The following is a 26908-nucleotide window of genomic DNA, read 5'->3' on the forward strand; positions in this document are numbered from 1 at the left end:
AAACTGGAGGAAGGGTTTAGGAATTACAGCTGTTAAGAGTAGCCATCACCCCTTTTTCAAGGGAGCCAAAGTAATTGGACAAATTAATATAATCATAAATAAAATGTTCATTTTTAATATCTTGTTGAGAATCCTTTACTGGCAATGACTGCATGAAGTCTGGAACTCATGGACATTACCAAAGACTGGGTTTCCTCCTTTCTGATTCTTTTCCAGGCTCTAACTGCAGCTGTCTTCAGTTGTTCTTTGTTTGTGGCTCTTTCTGCCTTTTAGTTTTGCCTTCAGCAAGTAAAATGTGTGCTCTTGGGTTGAGATCAGGTGATTGACTCGGCCATTGCAGAATATTCCACTTCTTTTCCTTCAAAAGCTCCTGGGCTGCTTTTGCAGTGTGTTTTGGATCATTGTCCATCTGTACTGTGAAGCGCTGTCCAATAAACTTTGTTGCATTTGGCTGCATCTGGGCTGACAGTATATCTCTAAACACTGCAGAATTCATCCGGCTGCTTCTCTTACATCATCAGTAAACACCAATGACCCAGTGCCACTGGAAACCATGCTTGCCCATGTCATCACACTGCCTTCTTAATTTTTTACAAATTACGTTGTGTGCTTTGGATCATGAGCTGTTCTAAACCTTCTCCACACTTTTTTTTTTTCCTTCCCGTCATTCTGGTACAGATTAATCTTAGTTTCATCTGTCCAAAAAATGCTTTTCCAGAACTGTTCTGGCTTTTTAAATGTTTTATGGCAAAGTCTAATCTGTCTTTTCTATTCTTCAGGCTTATGAATGGTTTGTACCTTGTAGTGAAGTCTTCCCTTGAATGTAGACTTTGACAATGATACGCCCACCTTCTGGAGAGTGTCCTTCACTTGTCTGGATGTTGTGAATGGGTTTTTCTTTATCATAGAGAGGATCCTATGATCAGCCACCACTGTTGTCTTCCATGGACGTCCGTGCTGTTTTATGCTGCTGAGCTCACCAGTGTGCTCTTCTTTCCTCAGAATGTACCAAACTGTTGATTTGGCCACTCCTAATGTTACTGCTATCTCTCTGATGGATTTGTTTTGTTTTTGAAGCCTTACAATGTTCTGTTTCACTTGCATGGACAGCTCCTTTGAATGCATGATGTAGGTTCACAGTAATAGATTCCAAATGCAAATGCCACACTTAGAATCAACTCCAGACCTTTTACCTGCTTAACTGAGGAAGAAATAATGGAGTAGCCTCACCTGGCTCAATTTTTTTTTGTTCAATAACAAACATGTTCTATTTACCTGCTCTGTGCAGTGGTTTTGCACAGAGCAGCCCCGATCCTCCTGTTCTGGGGTCCCCCACTGGCACTCCTGACCCCTCCCTCTTGTCGCTCCTCAGCCGCTGCTCTGTGTGTCCATCACACATGAAGCCGTGGCTCGGCCCTGCCCCTTTCTCTCCTCACTGGCTCCTGCTTCTGTCTCAACCAATGAGGAGGGAGTGTCCCCGGCTCTCGTGCGTAATGCTGGCTCGCAATGGGGCTCATATGAGTATTAGGGGAGGTTGGGGGAGTGCTGCACTCAGAAGGTTTTTTACCTTCATGTATAGATCCTTGAGCCTTTACAACCACTTTAATAAACATAAGTACATGGTACAACTTAACATATTAGGAATATGAAATGTGGGGGCAAGATTTTCTTTAAAGTTTTATATGCCAGATTTTTGTTTCCATTTTTTGGCAAGATTGTTCCAGACCCAAATTACATTTTTTACTTGCAAACATTCAACAAAAAATTTGTGCAGAAGGCTTTCTCCACCTTCTCTTGGAACAACGGAACAGTTGCCTCTAGTTGTCTGCACCCCAGAAGGAGGAGCCATCATAAATGCTAGGTCACATACCCACCCCAGCCAGATAACCAAAGCTTCGATAGTAAAATATTCTTTAGGAGATTGTAACAGTTTTTTTTTTTTTCTTTACCATTGATAATATGGATATGGGAGAAAATTGAGTGTAGAAAATATGGTGTATGTGATATTTTAATGGACAAATGATATTGACTCCTGTAGCGTTTGTATGCAAATAACATTTTTTTGTTTTGTTTTTTAATTAAATCACATTTTTTCCTAAAGTGTAAGATAAATGGAGCCCCAAATAATGAATCATTTTTTACTTTTTTTTTTTTTTTAATTCCAGCTTCAACATGAGCAGCAACTGTAATTCTGTAGCTCGGGAATTTTTGTCTGATGTCAACAAGCTGTGCAGCGAAGGAGGAGAAAGCAAGGATGATGAAGAGGAAGAAAGTCACATGGCTGTTCTTGGAGAGTATCTCTTATATGGACGTGGACTTGTGCTCCTTACAATGCTCAATGACCGTGTTGATCAGGTAACTGTTAAATAATCAAGTGTGTAAATGTTTCCAAAACAGAACTTGAGCTGAACAAATGAAGAACTGAGTAGAGCAAGCTGCAGTAAGTCAGAGTGGTAGAATCCAGTTAAATATCTTCTGTAATCAGCTATACATTAAGGCAGAGACTGTAGACAATTTTACAGAAAAAATACATTCAAAACTGTGCACCTATATAGCAGATTTAGTGTGATGTGGATTTATGAGGAACCATTAATTAAATTACACTGTAAAAACTCTAAGTACAGGCATTATAATTAGTGTGAAGTCAGATGTACAGGCATCATCAGACATGGGTACAGCCAGTTTGTATAGGAGCCTGTTGTGCTAGGACAAAGGGTTGTGTTCACTATGTTCAGGGGGAAGGACAAGTTGGGAGGAAACTGCTGGAGGTAAACATGGCAGATTAAAGAATATAGGTATAACTGCACAAAAAACATTTTATTGTAAATGGCATGAAAAATGGGGGAGCTTGATGAACATTAAAATGTTGCCGGTGTTTTAGAGAGCTGGTTTAATTCTGCATGTGATTGGGTTTATTAACTAGTGTCAAACAGTTATTTACACAGGGATGCCCATTCTGTCTCTCTCCACTGACAATTTACACTGCTTATGATGACCTTTTATTTGTTCCTCTGCCTTGGGTGTTGAGTATGTGTCTCTCACCACTGTATCCCAAAATGTAGCACTTAGTGGCCAATCCCCAAGTCCATCAAATGGGACCAGTAAAGAAAACTCCAGCTAGACTAACTCGGAGCTTACACAGATCTTTCTTTGCTTTGCTCCAGGGGGTGAAAGCAAGCAGAAAGGGTAAGAGTAGATGGTGAGTACTGTAATGTACAAAAACATTTTTACACAGTTCCACTTAGACATGTAATGTGTAGGCTAGTCTGTTAGTTTAGTAAATGGGTAGATGGAAGGACAGTGGTTAAGTGGTTAGCAATTTTGCCTGGAAGCACAAGGGACGTCAGTATGAATCCCAACCCCAGCACAACCTGGATGGGATTTGCATGCTTTACCTGTGTTTGCATGGGTTCTCTGGTTTCCTCCCACACTCTGCATGCACGTAGGGTAATTGTCCCTAACGTGTATGTATGAATGTGAGTTGGGGACCTTAGATTGTAAGCTCCTTGAGAGCAGGGACTGATGTGAATCTACAATATACATGTAAAAGTGTTGCATAAATTGTAGACTCTTTATAAATACCAATCATAAATAGATAACGGACTTAAAGAGAAACTATTATTTTCTTGGGTTTTTCTATTTTATTTGTAGTTTACACTGTAGTTTACACTGGTCCAGAGATGTCCGTTTTTCTGCATGCGTTCTGCAAAGGCACAAAATCAATAGTTCTCTATGTGCCCTGTTCACACCACAACTCTAGTATCACGGGCAGATCTGCAACGTGTATAAAACTTGTGAAGCGTGCATGAAAACTGACGTCTCTGCAAGTGAAATCTGCACGTCAGTTTCCATCAGTTTTTCTGCATCTATGGTGTGAGGCCTAAAACTTTTTTTTTTGTTTTTACAAAAATTTTTGATTTGCAAAGTAAGCTTTCTATTTACAAAATATTCATTACATGAATGTCAAAAACATTTGTGCAAACTGAATGAAATTTCATAATGTGTTTTCTAATAGATTAATTCCTTTATCATACGCTCCATCTAGTGGACAAAATCAAATATATTTCACAAAACTATACTGCATCTTGGCCACTAGATGGAGCCGATGATGCAGGAAATTATCTAATAGAAATCACATGGTCAAATTTTGTTCAGCTTGCACAAATGCTTCTGACAATTGTATAATTAATGTTTTATAACCCCCCACCCCACCCAAAAATCCCAACATTTAACACAGGGTGCATATATGAAGTGGAATTCACACAGCGTTATCGATTTTCTTTATCAAAAGCACAGCAGAAGCTGTTTTCTATCATTCTTATTGAAACTTGTGAGGAAGGAACTTGAGCTGGTAAGCCCTGTAAACCGGGTAAAACAAGTAATGGTAGCAAGGAAAATGAGGATAGAAAATATTCATATGCAAAGTGAGAAAGTCATGCTAAAGGTAGAACTCTATATATAATAAATATGTATGTGTATCTGTGTGTATCTCCAAATAGATTAACAGAGAGAAAAAAAAAGTGCACATATCCCCTTAAATACTATTCAAAATAGATCAAAATAAATGTGCAAAGAGCAAAATAAATAAATATAAACGCAGTCACCATTCAGCGTTACTGAAAGTGCACATTTGCCATTAAAGTTCATAATATAAAGTTAACTTATAATATAAAGTTAAAGTTAATAAATAAATAAAACTCAGGTGTGCTCTATATACAATAAAAACAATAAATGAATAAAACTGTGAAACATTAATCCTTATACTTGGTAAAAAAAAAAAAAATGAAGTCCAAAAATTGCAAAAGGTGTTTCAGTGCTAAAGTGCCATCCACATGCAGAGCCTCTTACCAGACAAAGCCCCTTGTTTAATCTAGCATTCTGGTCTGGTATTTAGACCTGGTTAGGTGGTGCAACCACTTTTTGATTAAGCATGAGTTTATTATATATAATTTTTTTAGAACTCTATGTGGTTAGTTGTTCTAGCTATAGACTAAGTACTTCAGCTAGGCAACTAGCATTTTCCTAATAAGGGTCACTAATAGGTAACATGACATGTTTACTTGAAACAGATGGCTGAGTAAGACTCTCTAATATCTAATCTGGAAATCTCTATAATACAGCAACAAACAGGTGGAAGAGCGAACATGTGCAAAGTGAAAGTCATAGTAAAAATTACTTTAACATAAAGTCCGTAGTGATAACAAAAATTGTTTTCCCTTTTAATTCAAATGTATCTTTAAGCCTCAAATGTCCCCAAAGGATCTCTAGTTTCAGTGGGGAAAAGAAAAAAAAGGTATGAGTGTATTTCTAACAATTCAAAAAGATAAAGGACTACTTAGATTTAAAAAAAAAAATACATATTAGAATTTTGAACCATATTGTCATACCATTACTTTTTAGGAATTGTTTTCCTATTAACTAGATTAATGGTTGAACTTGGTGGACATATATCTTAACTTAGTTTATAGTACAGTAAATGTATATCTATATTGGTAAAGGGGTAAGTCCTAACTGTCTATAGAAAGTTATCCTGACTATAATTTGGGTCCGTCAGATTGGCTTACCTGGCAGTTCCCAGCCTTTTGCCTCTCAACCAGCTCAGTTGTCAGCATATCTCTCCCCTAGGAGCATATAGTTGTCATCTACTAGATGTACCAGAGAGTAAATTCAAGAGTGTCCATGTTGTCAGCAGGTTAAAAAAAATCTAAATCCTTCTCTGTACATTGAGGAAGGGGAAGGGGATTCTTTCGTCTTTTTTGCTATTCTGTTACTTGACCTACGAGTCTTATTTATTTTCTGGTTATAACCTTGGCCTGTTTTCTTGGTTTTGCTGATTATGTCCAATGGATGAAACTTTATGCCACCCCTACTGTATTAAGAATGAATGTGTAAATCAGATTATTAAAACACATCTGGGAGGGAGTAGCTGGTCCTGTGAATGACAAAGATAGGAAAGATGTCCTAGAAAGCCACTTTACCACACAGATTGTCATTATTGTTTACATTTTATTTACAAATTCTTAAAAAAGCATATTACTTAGTGTTTGTAAAGGCTGAAAGTTTTTATACCCTCATGCATTCTATACATGGATGTAAAAATACCTTCTTTGTGCAGCAGTGCCCCCAGCCCCCTCAATACTTACCTGATCCTCATCATGATCCAGCGATCATTGGCTGAGACAGCAAGTGGGAGCCATTGGCTCCAGCTGCTGTAAATCATAGCCAGTCAGCCAATGAGGAGAGGGGGGGGGGGCAAGCTACTGCTCCTTGAGTGAATGTACACACAGAGCAGCTGGTGCCCCCATAGCAAGGTGCTTGCTGTGGGGGCACCCAACAGACAGGAGAAGCCAGGAGAGCCTGTGGGGGACCTGAGAAGAGGAGGATCCGGGCTGTTCTGTGCAAAACCACTGCACACAGTAGGTATGTATAGACACATGTTTGTTATTTTACAAAAAAAAAGAACCTGTTAGAATCTCTATAAGCACTCATTCTGAAATACATTATATCCTACATTTAGTAGCTGTCCCCTTTCCCTCTTCTTTTTTTTTTAATTTGTCTTAAGCTTTGTTGCCAGAAAACCTGTCTTTTATCTTTATGGATAGCTCATTGGTTTGTTTTGATTCTACTTTAAATAAAGCAAATTTAAGTATAGAGAATGCCCCCGTAAGTAATGTCCAATTTTAAAAAAAGACTAGTTCTAAAGCCTCAACTGTGTATTTTTTTTTCTTCCTTTTAACACATTCTATGCATTAAGGTAAAAAAACACCTGTCAGACTTTCCCCTCACCCCACTTCTATTTACCTGAGCCTGATGTTGATCTAGGACTGTGCACAAGAGCTTTGGCTCTCCCGGCTCTGTACCTCCTTAATGGGCAGATTAATCCTGTCCATCAAATCCACTGATGTGGGAGTGGCCAAGCCCCACTGTCTGTGTCAATAGATGTGGGAGAGTGAGCCCTCATGAGTGCCCCCATAGAAAGTGGCTTTCCATGGGGGCACTAAGTGGAGGGTGGGGGGGCCAGGAGTGCCAGCGGGGGGACTCGAGAATCCATATGATTGAGGCTGCTTTGTGCAAAACCCTTGCACAGAGCAGGTAAGTTATAACACGTTTATTTTTTTAATTGAAAAAAAAAATGTTACCTGCAATATCACTGTAAATACTCTAACTCCCTCTAATTTCTCAAACGCTAAGAGGACACACACACACTATTGTCAAAAGTATTAAGACACCCCTCCAAATCATTGGATTCAGTTGTTCCAAGCACCTGGACATGCAGGCTGCTTCTACAAACATTTGTGAAAGAATGGGTCGCTCTCAGGAGATCAATGAATTCAAGCGTGGTACCGTGATAGGTTGCCACCTGTGCAGTAAGCCCATCCATGAAATTCCCTTGCTACTAAATATTCCACAGTCAACTATTAGTGGTATTACAACACAGTGGAAGCAACTGGGAACAGCAGCAGCTCAGCTATGAAGTGGTAGACCATGTAAAATGACAGAGCGGGCTCAACGTTTACTGAAGCACACAGTGTGCAGAAGTTGCCAACTGCCTGCAGAGTCAAAAGCTAAAGACCTCCAAACTTCCTGTAGCTTTCAGATTAGCACAACAATGCATAGAGAGCTTCATTGAATGGGTTTCTATGGCCGAGCAGCTGCATCCAGTCCTTACAGCACCAAGTGCAATGCAAAGCATTGGATGCAGTGGTGTAAAGCACGCTGCTACTGGACTCTAGAGCAGAGGAGATGTGTTCTCTGGAGTTACGAATCAAGCTTCTCTGGCAATTCAATGGATGTGTCTGGTTTTGGCAGTTGCCAGGAGAACGGTACTTGCCTGACTGCATTGTGCCAAGTGTAAAGTTTGGAGGAGGGGGATTGTGGGGTATGATTGTTTTTCAGTGGTTTGTCATGGCCCCTTGGTTCCAGTGAAGTGAACACTTAAGGCATCAGCATAGCAAGACATTTTGGACAACTTCATGCTTCCAACTTTGTAGGAACAGTTTGGGGATGACCCCTTCCTGTTCCAATATGACTGCGTGCCAGTGCACAAAGCAAGGTCCATAGACATGCATGAGCAAGTTTGGGGTGGAGGAACTTGACTGGCCTGCACAGAGTCCTGACCTGAACCCGAAGGAACACCTTTGGGATGAATTGGAGTGCAGACTGCGAGCCCAGCCTGTGAGCCAGCCAGTGCCTGACCTCACAAATTGAAATTCTGGAAGAATGGTCAAAGATTCCTATAGACACACTTCTAAACCTTGTGGACAGCCTTCCCAGAAAATTTGAAGCTTTTCTAGCTGCAAAGGGTAGGCCAACTCAATATTGAACCCTGCAGACGAAGACTGGGATGCGCATCCCAATATTTTTGGCATTATAGTGTGTGTGTGTGTGTGTGTATAATATATATAAATATGTATATTTATATCATAGAAAGGAAATGCTTTGCATGTGTTTTAGTTTCCTTGTTTGGCATTTCTTCCTTTTTTTATATTTTTATCTAGCTGGAATAATCATTGTGCATTGGGATGATACTGGCACTATGTTCTGTGTACCTAGTACTGGTTTATGTTTGTCTTTTATATATTTATATTTATATTTTTTGTTGTAAATGTTTGTAATTGTCATTTATTTCAGGATTTGACGTGCCGTGAGGAGCTTATTACTCTTATTGTATCTCTTTTACCTCTGGTTTGGAAGATTCCATTGCAAGAAAAAGCAAGAGGTAATTCCATCATTATTATACAATATAAAAACACTAAAGATATTACTCTCTACTTGAACTTAAAAATGCTTGCAGCATGCAGAAAAGAGGTTGATAAAATTAACACTGAACCCCTGCTGTGCTCTGCAGCTTCTGGCTAAATAATACATTAAATAATAAACTAAATAATATTAATACTGTATACAAATAGTCAGTTATCTCTGCCTAGGTTGTCCAAATGTTTTACAATATTTGCTAGCTGTGATGCTCTGTACCTTTCAGTATTGGCAGGCACCTTAGCATGTAAAGGTTGGGTCTGTGACTTGATTGTAGAAAGGCAATTTGTTTTATTTTGGCAAATATAACGGTATCGATATTGTGGTTACATTTGAATTGTGTTGAGCAGAACAGCTCTATTAGGGCAGTTTCTTTATTTTGTAAAGAAGCATTGGGAAAATACTAAGATTTTGGTGTCAGCAGGTGCCTTCTGTATTGAAAGTTCAGGGTATTACACCTAACACTTTGTACTTTTGGAATCCTGGCTCAACAATTTATATATATATATATATATATACACACGTATACACAGGTGAAACTCGAAAAATTTGAATATTGTGCAAAAGTTCATTTATTTCAGTTATGCAACTTAAAAGGTGAAACTAATATATGAGATAGGCTCATTACATGCAAAGCAAGATAGTTCAAGCCATGATTTGTCATAATTGTGATGATTATGGTTTACAGCTCATGAAAACCCCAAATCCACAATCTCAGAAAATTAGAATATTACATGCAATCAATAAAACAAGGATTGTACATAGAACAATATCGGACCTCTGAAAAGTATAAGCATGCATATGTACTCAGTACTTGGTTTGGGCCCCTTTTGCAGCAATTACTGCCTCAATGCGGCATGGCATGGAAGCTATCAGCCTGTGGCACTGCTGAGGTGTTATGGAAGACCAGGATGCTTCAATAGCGGCCTTCAGCTCTTTTGTATTGTTCGGTCTCATGTCTCTCATCTTTCTCTTGGCAATGTCCCATAGATTCTCTATGGGGTTCAGGTCCGGCGAGTTTGCTGGCCAATCAAGCACAGTAATCCCATGGTCACTGAACCAGGTTTTGGTACTTTTGGCAATGTGGGCAGGTGCCAAGTCCTGCTGGAAAATGAAGTCAGCATCCCCATAAAGCTCATCTGCGGAAGGAAGCATGAAGTGCTCCAAAATCTCCTGGTAGACGGCTGCGTTGACCCTGGACTTAGTGAAGCACAGTGGACCAACACCAGCAGATGACATGGCTCCCCAAATCAACACAGACTGTGGAAACCTCACACTGGACTTCAAGCATCTTGCAGTGTGTGCCTCTCCATTCTTCCTCCATACTCTGGGTCCTTGGTTTCCAAATGAGATGCAAACATTGCTCTCATCAGAAAAGAAGACTTTGGACCATTGAGCAACAGACCAGGTCTGTTTTTCTTTAGCCCAGGTAAGACGCTTCTGACGTTATTTGTTGTTCGGGAGCGGCTTGACAAGAGGAATACGACATTTGAAGCCCATGTCCAGGATCTGTCTGTGTGTGGTGGCTATTGATGCACTGACTCCAGCCTCAGTCCACTCCTTGTGAAAGTCCCCAACACTTTTGAATGGCCTTTTCCTGACAATCCTCTCCAGGCTGCGGTCATCCCTGCTGCTTGTGCACCTTTTTCTTCCACACTTTTCCCTTCCACATAACTTTTCTATTATTGTGCTTTGATACAGCACTTTGGGAACATCCAACTTCTTTTGCAATTACCTTTTGAGGCTCTCCCTCCTTAAGGAGGGTGTCAATGATGGTTTTTTGCACAACTGTCAGGTCAGCAGTCTTTCCCATGATTGTGATTCCTACTGAACCAGACTGAGAGACAATTTAAAGGCTCAGGAACCCTTTGCAGGTTTTATGGCTTAATTAGCTGATTAGAGTGGGAAACTTTGAGCCTAGAATATTGCACCTTTTCACAATACTCTAATTTTCTGGGATTGTGGATTTGGGGTTTTCATGAGCTGTAAGCCATAATCATCACAATTATGACAAATCACGGCTTGAACTATCTTGCTTTGCATGTAATGAGTCTATCTCATAGATTAGTTTCACCTTTTAAGTTGCATTACTGAAATAAATGAACTTTTGCACAATATTAAAATCTTTTGAGTTTCACCTGTATATTATATATAATCTCCTTTTAAGGATTCAGGTTTAAAAAATGCTATAAATGACATCATTGTGTAACTTGATGAGTTGTGCACCTCCCAGTGCAAAGTGTATGCAATGCAAAACCTAATTTTAAGTTTTGGATAAAGTCTTGGGGAAGTTTTAGACCGCAAGTCAAACAAGCGTTTTTTTTGTATTTTTTTTTTTTGTGTTTTTTTTGGCTGCCTACAATTCTGCTGGGGAAATTCACCCACTGTTTGTCCTGGTGACTACTGTCATAGATCAAGGAAGTGATGTGGGAAAAAACTAAGAAATTGTTCCTAGAGTGAGTGTGAATTATCCAACACCTTTCTGTGAGGGGAATTATTATCCTTTGGTGAAATTTCTTATGTCTGATAGAGAAGACGTGAAGGGAAACAGATTGCAAAAGAAATTAGTAGGGTTTTTAAAACTTCCCCATTCTTTCCAAAACTTGAAGAAAAAGTTTTGGCTATGTACACTCTTTAAAGGGTATCTAAACCCAAAACCAAAAAAATAACAAATGGCTACTTGCCAGTTCTTGGATTTGGTGGCTGCATTAGGATTTCCTTTTTAGGTTGAGAACATTTTCAGCACAAACAGAAAATGCCTGTGGAATGCAATGTCCTTGTTCCTTCCGAACTTAAAAGAATTAAAAAAAAACCTTCTTTGTGATGTGTAAACTACTAATCCCATTAATCCACCATGTAATGGAGATAAACAAAGACAGAAATGTTTTGTGTTACGACCATGGCTGTCTCCATTGATACAATGGAGAAGAAAACATTGACATGAAGGAACAAAATTGTGTTATTTGCAGGAACATAGCAATAGAGGAAAAGGCTTGATTAAAAAAAAACACTAATGATGTCACTACATCTAAAGTATAGTAAGCTGCACTATATTTAAATTGCAGTTTTTGTAAATTTTTATTTTACCACTAAGGGCCCATTCACATCAGTGAGCCATGCTAAATGCATGGTGTGCGCTGTGACACCATATATGGTGTGAATGGACTCATAAATTGTTACTAAACCCAGGACCCTGCAATCACTATATCTGGTCTCCAACAGTACTCAGAACATGGAAGTGCAATTATTTTAGTAAATATAAACTGCTAAATACCTTTTCTCATCAGCAGTTTTGTGACTTCTATCAGTGTGCAGTTGAGCACTGGTTAAAGCTTGTAGGAAGAGTTTTCTTTGTGCTTTAGGAGTATGCAAAACCCCTGACCTCTGGACAGTGCTGATTGGCCCTGTGCTGATAACATGCACTCTCCCAAGAAAAAAAAAACCTCTAGCAATACACACTAAACTGAGCATTTGCAGAAGGGCTACAGGTTCAGTCTGTTTTATCAGGAGATAACGTGGACATTTTGAACAAGAGGAGGGGCAGAGAAGAAAGAAGAAAACAGCCTTTTTACACAAAGCAGAGGATTAACCCCTTAGGTTCCACAGTGAGTATAACAAGCATGCTTTACTGCATATACAGACTGATTTTACTATTGTGGGTTTAGTAACACTTTAATATATACATCTCATGGGAAAAATTAGAAGGAAGACTGCCATCCTGCTAAAATGCTAGATGCCTGACTGTTCCACTGGAATCTCTACTTTTTTTTCAGTCACTGACACAGTGCAAGTATGCAGATAAAGACAGGAAGAAACAGACAGAACTCCCTATCTGCATATTTGTTCCAGTTCACTGACTGTATTTAATTTTTAAAATAGGAGTTTAATGGTTTGTTGATTCTCTCACAAATTTTTGGAAGGATTTCTGTAAGATTCGTAACTTTATTTCATTTACTTTTCTTTTTTTTTAATGTTTTTAGAAGTTATTTTACCTTCACTTGAAGCAGAACCTTTTACTACCAAAGAGAGTTGTTCAACACTACAAAAGCCTCAGAGAAAAGACACTGAAGGAATTTCCTCATCAGACTGCTCAAATCTTTTAAATGTTAACTCACGACACCATAAATCAAGACGCCAGTCCAAAAACACACCTTGTTATACATCTAAGGATGAAAAAAAGTCACTGTCTACATCAGATTCTGAAGAAATCCTGGATGAAAAGACTTTATCTGTAACTAAACAAAGACATGCACAGCATACCCTTACATCACACTCATGGGAGTCAGCTGTATCTGGCAAAGGTTTCCCTCAACAGAAATTGGAAAGTAAACCAAAACCAGATACAAGCTTCTCAGATATTAAAATTTTAGAAAGACCTGTTTCCCTGTCAGAGAAAAACACCTCTCCATTTGATCTTTGTCGAATATTGCTATCTTTACTTGAAAAAGTTTCCAAGTTTGATATAAAGCTGAATCATAGCATTTCACTTTCTGTTACTGTCATCCCAGCATTAACAGAGTTCCTGTTGGGCTTTGGTGATTATTATGCATGTGACAGAGGAACACTGGCAACGGGATGGACTGAGGAACCAGTGGCATTAGTGCAGAGAATGCTGTTACGCACAGTCTTAGGACTACTGTGTGCCGACATTAATAGCAGGGATGTTATGCCAGACAATTTAAAGAAAAACCTTAATGATTTGTTAAAAACAGCCTTAAAATATAAATTTTATCTAAATAGCAGGCCTGACATATGCCACCAACAGTCAGTCAAAGATGGTGCAGAAAAATTAGAGATGCCTAGATGTCAGCATCAAGCTCTTTTGATAGCAGAGCTTTTTGAAGGTATTTTCCAAATCATGTTGTTGTGTCTTAAGTGTGCAGCACCAAATCCTTTATATTTTAGTCAATCTATTGAACTCTTGCATGACTTTGTACAGTACAGTGGATTTGATCTCCTTGAGAAAGCAATCCTTTATATGGAGTCAATATGTCTACAGTGTGAAAGCCTAAATTCTCAGGCTTGTGAACATGTATCATTACTCATCAATAATGTCATAAAAATAATCAGTGTTATCAAAAAAGTCAAATCTGAGCAACTTCATCAATCAATGTGTACTAGAAAAAGACATAGGAGATGTGAATTTTCACACTTCATGCACCATCACAGAGATCTGTCTGGTCTTCCAGTTTCTATTTTCAAAAGTCGTGTTCTTAAAGATTCTTTTGAAGAGAATATATATGAGGAGGTCCGATATCCTGAGAGGAGTTGTTGCATTGCAGTGTGCGCACATCAATGTTTACGTTTACTGCATCAGGCATCATTGACCCCTACATGTCTGCAGATTATTTCAGGTATACAGAGTGTGGGGATTTGCTGCTGTATGGATCCTGCATCTGTTATTTTACCTCTTCTTTATGCTTTTAAGATGCCAAGATTAACAAATGTACAACATCACACTCTGAGTCTACTTGCACTTTTGATGTTGGATCAGCTAGGCGGAGGTGAAAGCTCAAATACTGTTAAGCAAGCATCATGTAACATATGTGCAATGGATGGTGAACATTTAGCAGAATTGCAGGACACAATTCAAGGCAAATCTGACCCTGCTCTATCTTCAGGTTTGTGCAGTATGACTTATAGATTTCAGGGTGTTCTACCAAGCAATGGGTCAGAAGACATGATGTGGAAATGGGATTCTTTGGAAGCTTACCAAGAACTTGTTTTTAGTAATGATTTACACCTAAGCTTACCTATTGCCAGCCACATTTGCTTCATCATTCAGAAAGGAAACGCAGTAATTCAATGGAAATTGTACACCCTTATCTTTAATGCAGTTTTACAAAGAGGGGTAGAGATGGTACATCATTCTCAACAGATGGGTGTTTCAACATCATACAGCCATACAAGCAGCTGTCAAACAGGATTATCTGAAGAATTACTTAAGGTTTACCTAAAAGTACTTCCAGAATTGCTGAAGTTCAGGTTAGTATTTGATATTTTTTTTTATCCCTGTATGAGCATTTTCTTTCCTTTTTTTAAAACATATTTTTTCACTTTAAAATATTGCCCCCTTTCCCAGTTCTTGCACTTGTTTAGCTTCACGCACAAGAATAGTTTTATTTTTCAGTAGACTAAAGAACGATGAGTCAATGAGCTTTAAATGGAAATTATACATATACAGTGGGGGAAAATAATTATTTGATCCCCTGCAGATTTTGTAAGTTTGCCCACTTAAAAAGAAATGAAAGGTCTATACTTTTTATCATAGGTGTATTTTAAATGATAGAGACCTAATATCAACTAAAAATCCAGAAAAAACACATGATACAAATGTTATAAATTCAGTTGCAGTTCAGTGAGTAAAATAAGTATTTGATCCCCCTACCAACCAACAATAATTCTGGCTCCCACAGACTGGCTATGTGCTCATGTGGTACACAGATTAATCCTGTCAATTTTAAGAAGGTGCTCAGACAACTTGTGTATAAAAGACACCTGTCCACAGAATCTTTTTTCCGTTTAAACCTCATCACTATCCTGGGCAAGACCAAAGATCTGTCAAAGGACGTCAGGGACAAGTACTAGACGGGAGGAGCTTGTGAATGATATCAAGGCAGTTGGGATCACAGTCATCAAACAAACCATTGGTAAAACAATACGCCGCCATGGATTGAAATCCTGCAGCACCCACAAGGTCCCCTCCTCAAGAAGGCACATGTACAGGCTCGTCTGAAGTTTGCCAGTTAACATCTAAATGATTCAGAGAAGGATTGGGAGAAAGTGCTGTGGTCAGATGAGACCAAAATTGAGCTCTTTGACATTAACGTGCCTCACCGTGTTTGGAGGAAGAAAAATGCTGACTATGACCTTAAGAACACCATCCCTACAGTCAAGCATGGAGGTGGAAACATTATGCTTTGGGGCTGTTTTTCTGCTAAAGGTACGGGCTGACTTTTCCACATTGAGGAGCCAATGGACGAGGCCATGTATTGTAAAATCTAGGATGAGAACTTTCTTCCCTCAGCCAGAACACTAAAGATGGGTCGTGGATGGGTCTTCCAGCGTGACAATGACCCAAAACATAACACCAAGGCAACAAAGGAGTGGCTCAAGAAGAAGCCCATTAAGGTCATGGAGTGGCCTAACCAGTCTCCAGACCTTAATCCTATAGAAAATTTATGGAGGGAACTGAAACTTCGCGTTGCCAAGCAACAGCCAAGAAATTTTAAGGATTTAGAGAAGATCTGTATAGAAGAGTGGACCAAAATCCCTCTCTGAACTGCAGCTCCATTTATAAAATTTTGTATCCTGTGTTTTTTCTGGATTTTTGGTTGATATTCTGTCTCTATCATTTAAAATACTCACTCCTGTGATAAAAATTATAGACCCTTCATTTCTTTGTAAGTGATCACACTTACAAAATCTGCAGTGGATCAAATAATTATTTTCCCCACTGTATATAACCTCTTCTTTTAACAAATCAAGACATGACTTTTTTAATAAATAAAAATGTAATTTGATATAGGAATCATAATTCACAAATTTACATTATCAAACGATTTATTCAACATTCTTGTATCGTTCTGTCAGGAGAGCCATCAGAGCCTAGGCAATTTAGATAATTTTTTTATGTTTAGTAAGTTATAAAACGCATTGTATTTATATAGAAGGCCAAACTTAACTCCCCTTTTCTACTGTTCTTGCACCTGTAAAAAAAAAATGCATAGGGGGAAGAGTGCAAAATCTGGTGCAGCTGTGCATGGTAGCCAATGAGCTTCAAACTTCAGAATGTTCAATTAAGCTTTGCCAAATAAACAACCCTGGAAGCTGACTGGTTTCCAAGCAGAGCTAAACAAGATTTTGCCCTCTCCAATTTTAGTTAATCAACCGCAATGTATTACACCTATTGCTTTATGGTGACACACACACACATTTTCAACAACTTTCATAGAGCTCCTTAGGTCACCAGCCATCGTCCCCTCAGGATAGGCAGTATATACTCATTAATAGAAAACCCACAAAGGTTCACAAGTAGTCAGGCATTACCCTTTTCTTCTACAGCTCTTAGAAACATTAGAAATGCCTTTAGCTTTGGGACTTTTGCCATTGCCTGCAGCATCAATAGCTTCCAGGGTAGAGGAAGAACAGGTTCCTAAAGTTTATTTAGCATGTTTGTTTAATTTACTTATTTATATAATGCTGGAACTTTATAAAACCAAGCATACAACTAAATCAGTATTTTTCTACAGCAATGGTATGCATGCAATAGTGTCAATTTTGTGGCAATTAAAGTGTAAGTATAGCCAAAACTATTTTTTATTTTTGGATTGGAAGGAAATGTTTAAAAAAAAAGTTGCTATTGTATTTCTTCTAACCTCTTTTTCTGGTGACAAACATAAAATTTTGTATTTTTCCTCACATTCTGTCTCGGTGACAATGGTCATCAAGACTATTAGAGGAGTGAATCTCTCCAGCAAGGACATTGACTTTGAAACTCCTTGACAGTGGGCATATCTCTTTCTATTGCCTAAACTTTGACAAATGGAAGTTGAATTCATGGGTTAACTTAGTGTGTTAGGCCTCATTCATGCTGGGCTCCAAAAACGCTTCTTTTACAGGTAGTTGGCTTTTTAATTCCTCCTAAACTCCCCTCTATATTAGCCTCTGTGTCCATTCACACACAGACATTTAGAGGCAGAAAAACAAAAATTCATTACTTGCACATTCAGGAGAGGAGTGTTTCGGTGGGAGAAATGCTGAGTATACCTAAACACCTGTAAACGGGCCTAAATGCACAAAAACACTAGGCTCATTTCACGCTTGAGCTTTTTCATTCCAATGGGCGAAATATATTAACCACTTGCCTACCAGGCACTTATACCCCCTTCCTTACCAGGCCAATTTTCAGCTTTCAGCGCTGCCGCACTTTGATTGACAATTGCGCGATCATGCAACATTGTACCCATATGAAATTTTGATAATTTTTTTCTCACAAATAGAGCTTTCTTTTGGTGGTATTTAATCGCCACTGGGCGCTTTACTTTTTGCGCTATAAATAAAAAAATTGCAAAAAATTAAAAAAAAAAAAAAAAAGTTTATTTGTTTCATTTATAAAATTTTTCAAACAGGTATTTTTTCTCCTTCACTGATGTGCGTTGATGAGGCAGCACTGATGTGCGTTGATGAGGCAGCACTGATGGGCACTGATAGGCGGTACTGATGGGCACTGATAGGCAGCACTAAAGGGCACTGATAGGCAGTACTAATGAGGTGGCACGGATAGGCGGCACTGATAGACAGCACTAATTAGGGGTCACGGATAGGCGGCACTGATATGCAGCACTGATAGGCGGCACTGATAGGTGACACTGATTATGGGCACTGATAGACGGCACTGACTGGCATCACTGCTGGGCACTGACTGGTGGCACTGACTGGCACAACCCCTGGGCACTGACTGGTAGCACTGCTGGGCAGCACTGGTGGGTGGGCACAGGTGGGTGGCACTGGTGGGCACAGGTGGGTGGCACTGGTGAGCACAGGTGGGTGGGCACAGGTGGGTGGCACTGCTGGGCACATGTGGGTGCACTGCTGGGCACATGTGGGGGCACTGCTGGGCACAGGTGGGGGCACTGCTGGGCACGGGTGGGCGGAGCTAGTGGGCGCACTGCTGGGCGGAACTTGCGGGTGTCACTGCTGGGCACCGATCATCAGGGCACTGATCATCGGTGCCCTGATGATCGGTGCCGATCCCCGCTCTGACAACTGCCGGTTCTCGGCAGTACTTTCCTCACGATCTGACAGTGTGAGGAAAGTGCAGCCGAGAACCGGCACTTGGATTTCCCTCTGATCAGCGTGTCATTGGACACCGCTGATCACGTGGTAAAAGGCCGCTGTGATTGGCCTTTTACCACATCACGTGATCAGCTGTGTCTGTAGGACACAGCGATCACGGAGATCGCCGGGCGCGCAGGAGAGCGCGTTCTGGGAGAACGTCATATGACGTCCACTCAGAACTGGCCGGCCGCGGTGAAGCCGTCATTCGGCTATGCGCGGTCGGCAAGAGGTTAAAATGCCCGGCAATGGAATCAATGACCACAGAAACACTTGAGGTGCCTAAATCCTTTTGCAAAACGCAGCTGCAGGCACTTTTTTTAAACTGCTTTTTTTCTTCCCTAGAGCAGTGGTTTGAAAGCAAGGAAAAAAAAAAGTCCTGTGTGGGTGAGGCCTTATACTGTAATCAGTCTTTTCTACGGTTTATTAAGTTAATCATTTAGAAATAGCAAAAAGTAGATAGCAGTGCTTAGTGAATTCTAGAAAAGTGCAACATGCTCTAAATACATTAAAATACTAATTTCATTTATGTGTATCTGTGCAAAATTCATAAGGTGCAAAATGGTGTGTAACTAATATATCCAACTTAAAATGGTTCTAAAGGCTCAAGGCTCAGCCCCCCCCAACACTACCCTGAGCCCCATCCCGATCCATCGATGTCCACGAGAGCCTGCCTGCAGTGAGGGCATCCAACAGATTGGAGGGGCTAGGAGCTCCTGCAGGGGACCCGAGAAGAAAAGGATCTAGGCTGCTCTGTGCAAAACCACTGCACAGAGCAGGTAAGTGTGATCTGTTTGTTATTTTTAAAAAAGAAAAAAACAAGACTTTAGTATCACTTTAATTTCAAGATCAATTCTTGTATACTGAGAAATTCCAAAAACTTATAATATGACAGTTCAGTTAAATTATTATATAAATAAAATAAATAAAAGCATAAGGCAAATAATAGTAATCTCTTCAAAATGTATACATATCTGTGCAGTCCACAGTTATAGTGCTAAAAAGTGCTAAGTGCATAGTTTTGCAAACAAAATTTCTACTTTCTGCCCCTAAGAAATAATTCACCCACCAGATGCGACTGACCCCTTAGAAAACTAAGAAGGTCAAAAAGTGGCTTTTCTGAACAAAATCGCTCTCCTCTACTCTCTCTATACAGGGCTTAACACCTCACAGCGCCTTCTCTTTCTCTTCCACCAGCAGCTCAAGATTTCCAAACTGGATCACGTATTCATTTTTATCTCATTCCACAGTGCCCATATGCAAAACACAGACAAAGAAAGAGCTTGAAAACCTGCCAGAATGGACCTCCACATTTGCAGAGGAAATAAAGATAGTTATCCCACTGAAGTGAAAAATAGGTTTCACATTGTATATTCACCATCCAGGACTGTCCATCTTCTCGAATCCTGAGGTACAGCGTGTTAACGTTGGACCGGTTGTGGTTCTGTTTACATCCAAATGCTCCCTCCTCATGCACTGTCCTCTGTTGAGGAATCTTTGAAACACTCTTCAATCCTGCAATCGCCTGGCAAAACCTAACAGCACTCCAGAATTGAAGTCAGGACATCATTCGTTACCGGAGTGGTGCGGGTGAACTGCCACATTACAAGTTTTTGGAATTTCTCAGTATATAAGAATTGATGTTGTAAATAAGTTGGATATACTAGTTACTAAAAAAATTAACTTCATCCATATATCTGTGCAAAATTCACACCACATCCAGTCCAGTTCATTTTGTTTTCTGCATCAAAAAAGCATGGATAGTAGGTTATATGGTTTTCAGTGACATAGTTCACACCAGTGCAGTCAGTTCCAGAAAAAAGAATTAAAACCTGCTGCATTTTTTTCTGAACTGTACTGGAACATATTAAAATGCACCAGAATGTCCTTCTGTAAGATGAAGTAAAGAAGATGGGGGGGCACACTGGCGCGCATCAAAAAAACACGAACACGTCAAAAATCTGTGTGTAGAAATGCATCCGGACTACGTTTTCTGTCGTGTGAACCAGCCCTAAAACTGGAGCTCTCAGAATCTGGTATAGCGGTGCATGGTGGCCAATCAGCTTCTTACTTAACCACCTCCCGTCCGGCTGTTGTATATAAACGGCCGGACGGTGGCACTGCAGGGTCGGGTGGCTGTCTATAACCGGCCTCCCGCACCCTGCTTGTGCGCGCTCCCTGGGAGCGTGCAGCACCGCGATCCGGTGCCCGCTGTGTCCTCCGGACACAGTGAAACACCGATCGTCGGACGGGACCTCTGTACGAGGTCCCGATCATGTGATTGGCCAATCAGTGATCACATGCAAAGTAGTAAGCAAGATGTCACTTCTGACATCATTGCTTACTACGTGTGAAATCTGTGAATGATCACAGAGGTCACATGGTACAAGGCTATTCACAAAAGCCTTGTACCATGTGACAAGCTGTGACCAATCACAGCTCATTCAGTACTTCTCAATGAGTGCAAGAATGCACACAGAGAGAAAGAGAAATGATTGCTTTTATATCCTATATGGCTGTAAAAGCAATTAGTGTAAAAAAAAAAAAAAATCTTCATCACCCCCCACAAGTAGTACAGTGTCACCATGGTGACAGTGTACTGCTAGGGTGACAGTATGTAAAAATAAAAAATAATATAAAAAATAAAATAAAAATGTAAAACAAAATGTTTAAAAATTATAATTTTTACTTATAAACTAATTTGGATTTTTTTTTTTTTTTTTTACTAAAAAGATATCGGAATAAATTTTGGCTAAGATTTATGATGAAATATTTATTTGCAAAATTTTATAAAAAAACACTTTTTTTCAAAATTTTTGGACATTTCATTTACATAGCAAAAAAAATACAAATCCCAGTGGTGAATAAATACCACCAAAATAAAGCTTTATCTGTCTCAAAAAAATGGTAAAAAATTAATTTGGGTACAGTGTTGCATGACTGCGCAATTGTCATTCAAAGTGTGATAGCGCTAAAAGCTGAAAATTGCCCTGGTCAGGAAGGGGGTAAAAGTGTCCAGTCTGGAAGTGGTTAAGCGTGTTCAGTTAAGCTTTCACAATAAAACCTGGGAGCCGATTGGTTTCTATGCAGAGTTGCACCAGATTCTGAGTGCACTAGCTTTAGTAAATCAACCACACTGTGTTTTGCACAAATATATACAGTGCTCAGCATAAATGAATACACCCCTTTTGAAAAGTAGGATTTCAATCCATATCTCAATGAACACAAAAACAATTTCCACAATTTTGAGAAAACAGAGCTTTATAGAACATTTGTTTTAGCTCATATGAAATAAGGATAATATAACTTAGATTACAAAATCTTCAGTTTTACTCAGATTAGTTGATGCAAAAATTAATACACCCCACAACAAGAACTACTACATCTGGTATTTTGTATGACCTCCATGATTTGTAAGGACAGCACCAAGTTTAGGCATGGAATGAATACGTTGGCGACATATTGCAACATATCTTTCCATTCGTCAAGAATGACCTTTTTTAGAATCTGGATGCTGGATGGAGAGTGATGCTTAATTTGTCTTTTCAGAATTCCCCATAGGCATTCAGTTGGGTTCAGATCAGGAGACATACTTGGCCACTGAATCACTTTCACCCTGTTTTTCTTCAGAAATGCAACAGTGGCCTTAGAGTGTTTTTTGATCATTGTCATGTTGGAAAAGTGCAAGACGACCAAGGGCACAGAGTGATGGTAGCTTCTTCTCTTTCAATATAGAGCAGTACATCTGTGAATTTATAATGCCGTTGGTGAAATGCAACTACCCGACACCAGCAGCGCTCATGCAGCCCCACAGAAGGACACTTCCACCACTATGTTAACTATAGGCACCATGCATTTTTCTTTGTACTCCTTACCTTTGCGACACCATACAGGTTTGAAGCCATCAGTTCCAAAAACATTTATCTTGGTCTCCTCAATCCATAGTACAGAGTCCCAGTAGTCATCTTCTTTTTCAGCATGGGCTCTGGAAATTGTAGGTGGGCTTTAGGAGAGGCTTCCTTCATGGATGACACCCATGCATTCCATTTCTCTGTAGTGTATGCCGTATTGTCACAGGAAATCACCCCAGTTTAGCCTTCTACTTCTATAGCTAACTGCAATGAACTTGCATGGTGATTTTCTTCAACCCTTCTCATCAGAAGATGCTCCGCTAGAGGTGTTAACTTCCATTTATGGCCTGCACATCTCTGTGAGATGGTTGCAGTTCCATCTTTGTTACATTTTTGTATCGCTTTTGCTACAGTATTCTGACTGATAAGTAAAATTTGCTGATCTTGTAGCCTTCACCTTTCTTGTGTAAATAAATTTTCTTAGGCCCTGTGACATTTCTCTTCCATGTGGTTCCATTGCGTTTTTTGTTTTTTTTTTATAATCAGTTGTCTGCTGGACACCTGTTTAATGAATAATTGGACTCATCTGAATTCCTATTAGTAGCAAAGCTACATTTTAGACAAAAAAAAAAACTAAGACTTTATTGGGGTATATTAATTTTTGCAACATGGTCTTGAATTAATTTTGTTAGGAAAAAATACTTTTTTGTGTGTGCAACTTAACAAATCTTGCTTGCAATCAATGGCCCGCATTTGTGGTAGTATTTTGTAGAATTGTTGATTATATTTATATATATATATATATATATATATATATATATATATATACATATACATATACACACAGTTAGGTCCATATATATTAGAACACGGGCACAATTTTAGTTTTTTTTCAGGTATTTACCAAGACATATTAAAGCTTTAGTTATATAATGGATATGGGCTGAAAGTGCACACTCTCAGGTTTCATTTGAGGGTATGTACATCCAAATTGGAGGAAGGGTTTAGGAATTACAGCTCTTAAGAGTAGCAATCCCCCTTTTTCAAGGGACCAAAAGTAATTGGACAATTTAATCAAAAGCTGTTTCATGGGCAGGTGTGGGCTACTCGTTCGTTATTTCTTCATCAATTAAGTAGGTAAAAGGTCTGAAGTTGATTCTAATTTTTGTATTTGCATTTGGTATCTATTGCTGTGAACCTACATCATATGTTCAAAGGAGCTGTCCATGCAAGTGAAACAGGCCATTGTAAGGCTTCAAAAATGAAACAAATCCATCAGAGAGATAGCAGCAGCATTAGGAGTGGCTAAATCAACAGTTTGGTACATTCTGAGGAAAGAAGAGCACACTGGCGAGCTCAGCAACATAAAAGGACATGGACGTCCACAGAAGACAACAGTGGTGGATGATTGCAGGATCCTCTCTGGTAAAGAAAAACCCATTCACAACATCCAGACAAGTGGATATTCTCCAGGAGGTGGGCGTATCATTGTCAAAGTCTACAATCAAGAGAAGACTTCACGAGAGCAAATACAGAGGGTTCACCACAAGGTGCAAACCATTCATAAGCCTGAAGAATAGAAAAACCAAATTAGACTTTTCCAAAATAACATCTAAAAACGCCAGACCAGTTCTGGAAAAGCTTTCTTTGGACGGATGAAACTAAGATTAATCTGTACCAGAATGATGAGAAGAAAAAAGTGTGGAGAAGGCTTGCAACAGCTAATGATCCAAAGCACACAACATTATCTGTAAAACATGGAGGCAGTGTTATGGCATGGGCATGCATGGCTTCCAGTGGCACTGGGTCATTGGTGTTTATTGATGATATGTCAAAAGACATAAGTAGCCGGATGAATTCTGCAGTGCTTAGAGAGATACTGTCATCCCAGATTCAGCCAAATGCAGCAAAGTTGAATGGACGGCGCTTCACAGTACAGATGGACAATGATCCAAAACACACTGTGAAAGCAACCAAGGAGCTTTTGAAGGAAAAAAAGTGGAATATTCTGCAATGGCCGAGTCAATAACCTGATCTCAACCCAATTGAGAATGCGTTTCACTTGCTGAAGGCAAAACTAAAAGAAAAACCCACAAAGAACAACTTAAGACAGCTGCAGTTAGAGGCTGTCAAAGCATCAGGATGAAACCCAGTCTTTGGTAATGTCCATGGATCCAGATATCAAGCAGTCATTGCCAGTAAAGGATTCTCAACAAAATATTAAAAATGAACTTTTTATTTATGATTATATTCAATTGTCCAATTACTTTTGGTTCCTTAAAAAAGGGGGGAAGGCTACTCTTAAGAGCTGTAATTCCTAAACCTTTCCTCCAATTTGGATGTACATACCCTCAAACGAAACCTGAGAGTGTGCACTTTCAGCCCATATCCATTATAAAACTTTAGCTTAAATATGTTTTGGTAAGTACCTGAAAAAATCTACAATTGTGCCTGTGTCCAAATATATATGGACCTAACTGTGTGTGTGTGTGTATATGTATATATATGTATGTACACACACACACACACACACACACACACACCAGAAGTATTTGAACACCCTGCGATTTTGCAAGTTCTCCCACTTAGAAATCATGGAGGGGTCTGAAATTCACATTGTAGGTGCATTCCCACTCTGAGAGACAGAATTAAAGAAAAAAAATTCAGGAAATCACATTGTATGTCCAAGGCAGCCCCAAAACCTGACAGATCTAGAGGAGATCTGTGTGAAGGAGTGGGCCAAAATCCCTGTTGCAGTGTGTGCAAACCTGTTCAAGAACTACAGGAAACGTTTGACCTCTGTAATTGCAAACAAAGGCTTCTGTACCAAATATTAGCACTGATTTTCTCAGGTGTTCAAATACTGATGTTCAGCAGTGCAAGACAAATAAATTCTTTAAAAATCATACAATGTGATTTCCTGAATTTTTTTTTTTAACTTCTGTCTCTCAGAGTGGGAATGCACCTACAATGTGAATTTCAGACCCCTCCATGATTTCTAAGTGGGAGAACTTGCAGGGTGTTCAAATATTTCTGGTCCTCACTGTATGTATGTATATATGTATAATTTTACACACGCTGCTCAAACAAATTAAAGGAACAATTCTTAATCAGCATATTGCATCAAGTCATTTTAAACTCCTGAGATATTGATCTGGCCAGTTAAGTATCTGTTGTTTAATCAGTTGCAGCTGCTTTTGTTTTAATGAAATTAACAGGTGCCCCAGATGGGTAACAATGAGATGACCCCAAAACAGGAATGGTATTACAGATGGAGGCCACTGACATTTTTTTTTCCCTACTCATCTTTTCTGACAGTTTTTCACTAGTTTTGCATTTGGCTAGGGTCAGTGTCACTATTGGTAGCATGAGGTGATACCTGGACCCTACAGAAGTTGCACAGGCAGTCCAACTCCTCCAGGATGGCACATCAATACGTGTCATTGCCAGAAGATTTGCTGTGTCATCTAGCAGTCTCAAGAGCATGGAGGAGATTCCAGGAGACAGTTACTCTAGGAGAGCTGGACAGGGCCGTAGAAGGTACTTAACCCATCAGCAGGTCGGTATCTGCTCCTTTGTGCAAGGAGGAACAGGATGAGCACTGCCATAGCCCTACAGAATTACCTCCAGCAGGACACTGGTGTGAATGCCTTGGACCAAACAATCAGAAACAGACTTCATGAGGGTGGCCTGAGGGCCTGATGTCCTCTAGTGCTCACTGCCCGGCACCATAGAGATGGATTGGCAATTGCCATTGAACTCCAGAATTGGCAGGTCTGCCACTGCCGCCCTGTGCTTTTCACAGATGGGAGCAGGTTCACCCTGAGCACATGTTACAGACTTGAAAGCATCTGGAGAAGGCGTGAAGAACATTGTGCTGCCTGTAACATTGTTCAGCATGACCATTTTGGTGGTGGGTCAGTGATGGTCTTGGGAGGCATATCGATGGAGGGCACATATACAGGCTAGACAATGGCACCCTGACTGCCATTATGTGTCAGGATGGAATCTTTGGACCCATTGTCAGACCCTACGCTGGTGCAGTGGGCCCTGGGTTCCTCTTGGTGCACGACAATGCCTAGGCTCTTGTGGCGAGAGTATGCAGGCAGTTCCTGGAGGAGGAAGGAATTGATACCATTGAATGGCCCCCCCACTGGCCTGACCTAAATCCAATAGAACACCTCTGGGACATCATGTTTCGGTCCAGCTGACGCCACCAGGTGGCACCTCAGATTGTCCAGGAGCTCAGTGATGCCCTGGTCCAGATCTGGGAGGAAATATCCCAGGACACCATCCATCTCATTAGGAGCATGCCTCAATGTTGTCAGGCATACATACAAGCATGTAGGGGCCATACGAACTACGCTCGGCTTACCATGCGGCGTTGCTCAGGGAGTCCCTGCAGCATTTACCTTGTCCTTCGCTCCCACGATGTGTCCCCTGCAGCGTCCCCGGCCATCTCCTCC

General features: G+C 39.9%; 1 protein-coding gene across 1 annotated transcript in view; it reads left to right on the plus strand.

The window, feature by feature from the left end:
* LYST (lysosomal trafficking regulator) overlaps nucleotides 1-26908 on the plus strand; it is a 310685-nt gene that overhangs the window by 20733 nt on the left and 263044 nt on the right. Inside the window, exons 2-4 of the mRNA XM_089668582.1 lie at nucleotides 2166-2355; nucleotides 8632-8719; nucleotides 12735-14739. Coding sequence (XP_089524708.1) covers nucleotides 2173-2355; nucleotides 8632-8719; nucleotides 12735-14739 — 2276 coding nt within the window. The 5' untranslated portion in view covers nucleotides 2166-2172. The remainder of the gene's footprint in view (nucleotides 1-2165; nucleotides 2356-8631; nucleotides 8720-12734; nucleotides 14740-26908) is intronic.

The sequence above is a fragment of the Staurois parvus genome, unplaced genomic scaffold, assembly GCF_062004578.1.
Source record: "Staurois parvus isolate SC_StPar_1 unplaced genomic scaffold, SC_StPar_1.0 ptg000059l, whole genome shotgun sequence".
Lineage (NCBI taxonomy): Eukaryota > Metazoa > Chordata > Amphibia > Anura > Ranidae > Staurois > Staurois parvus.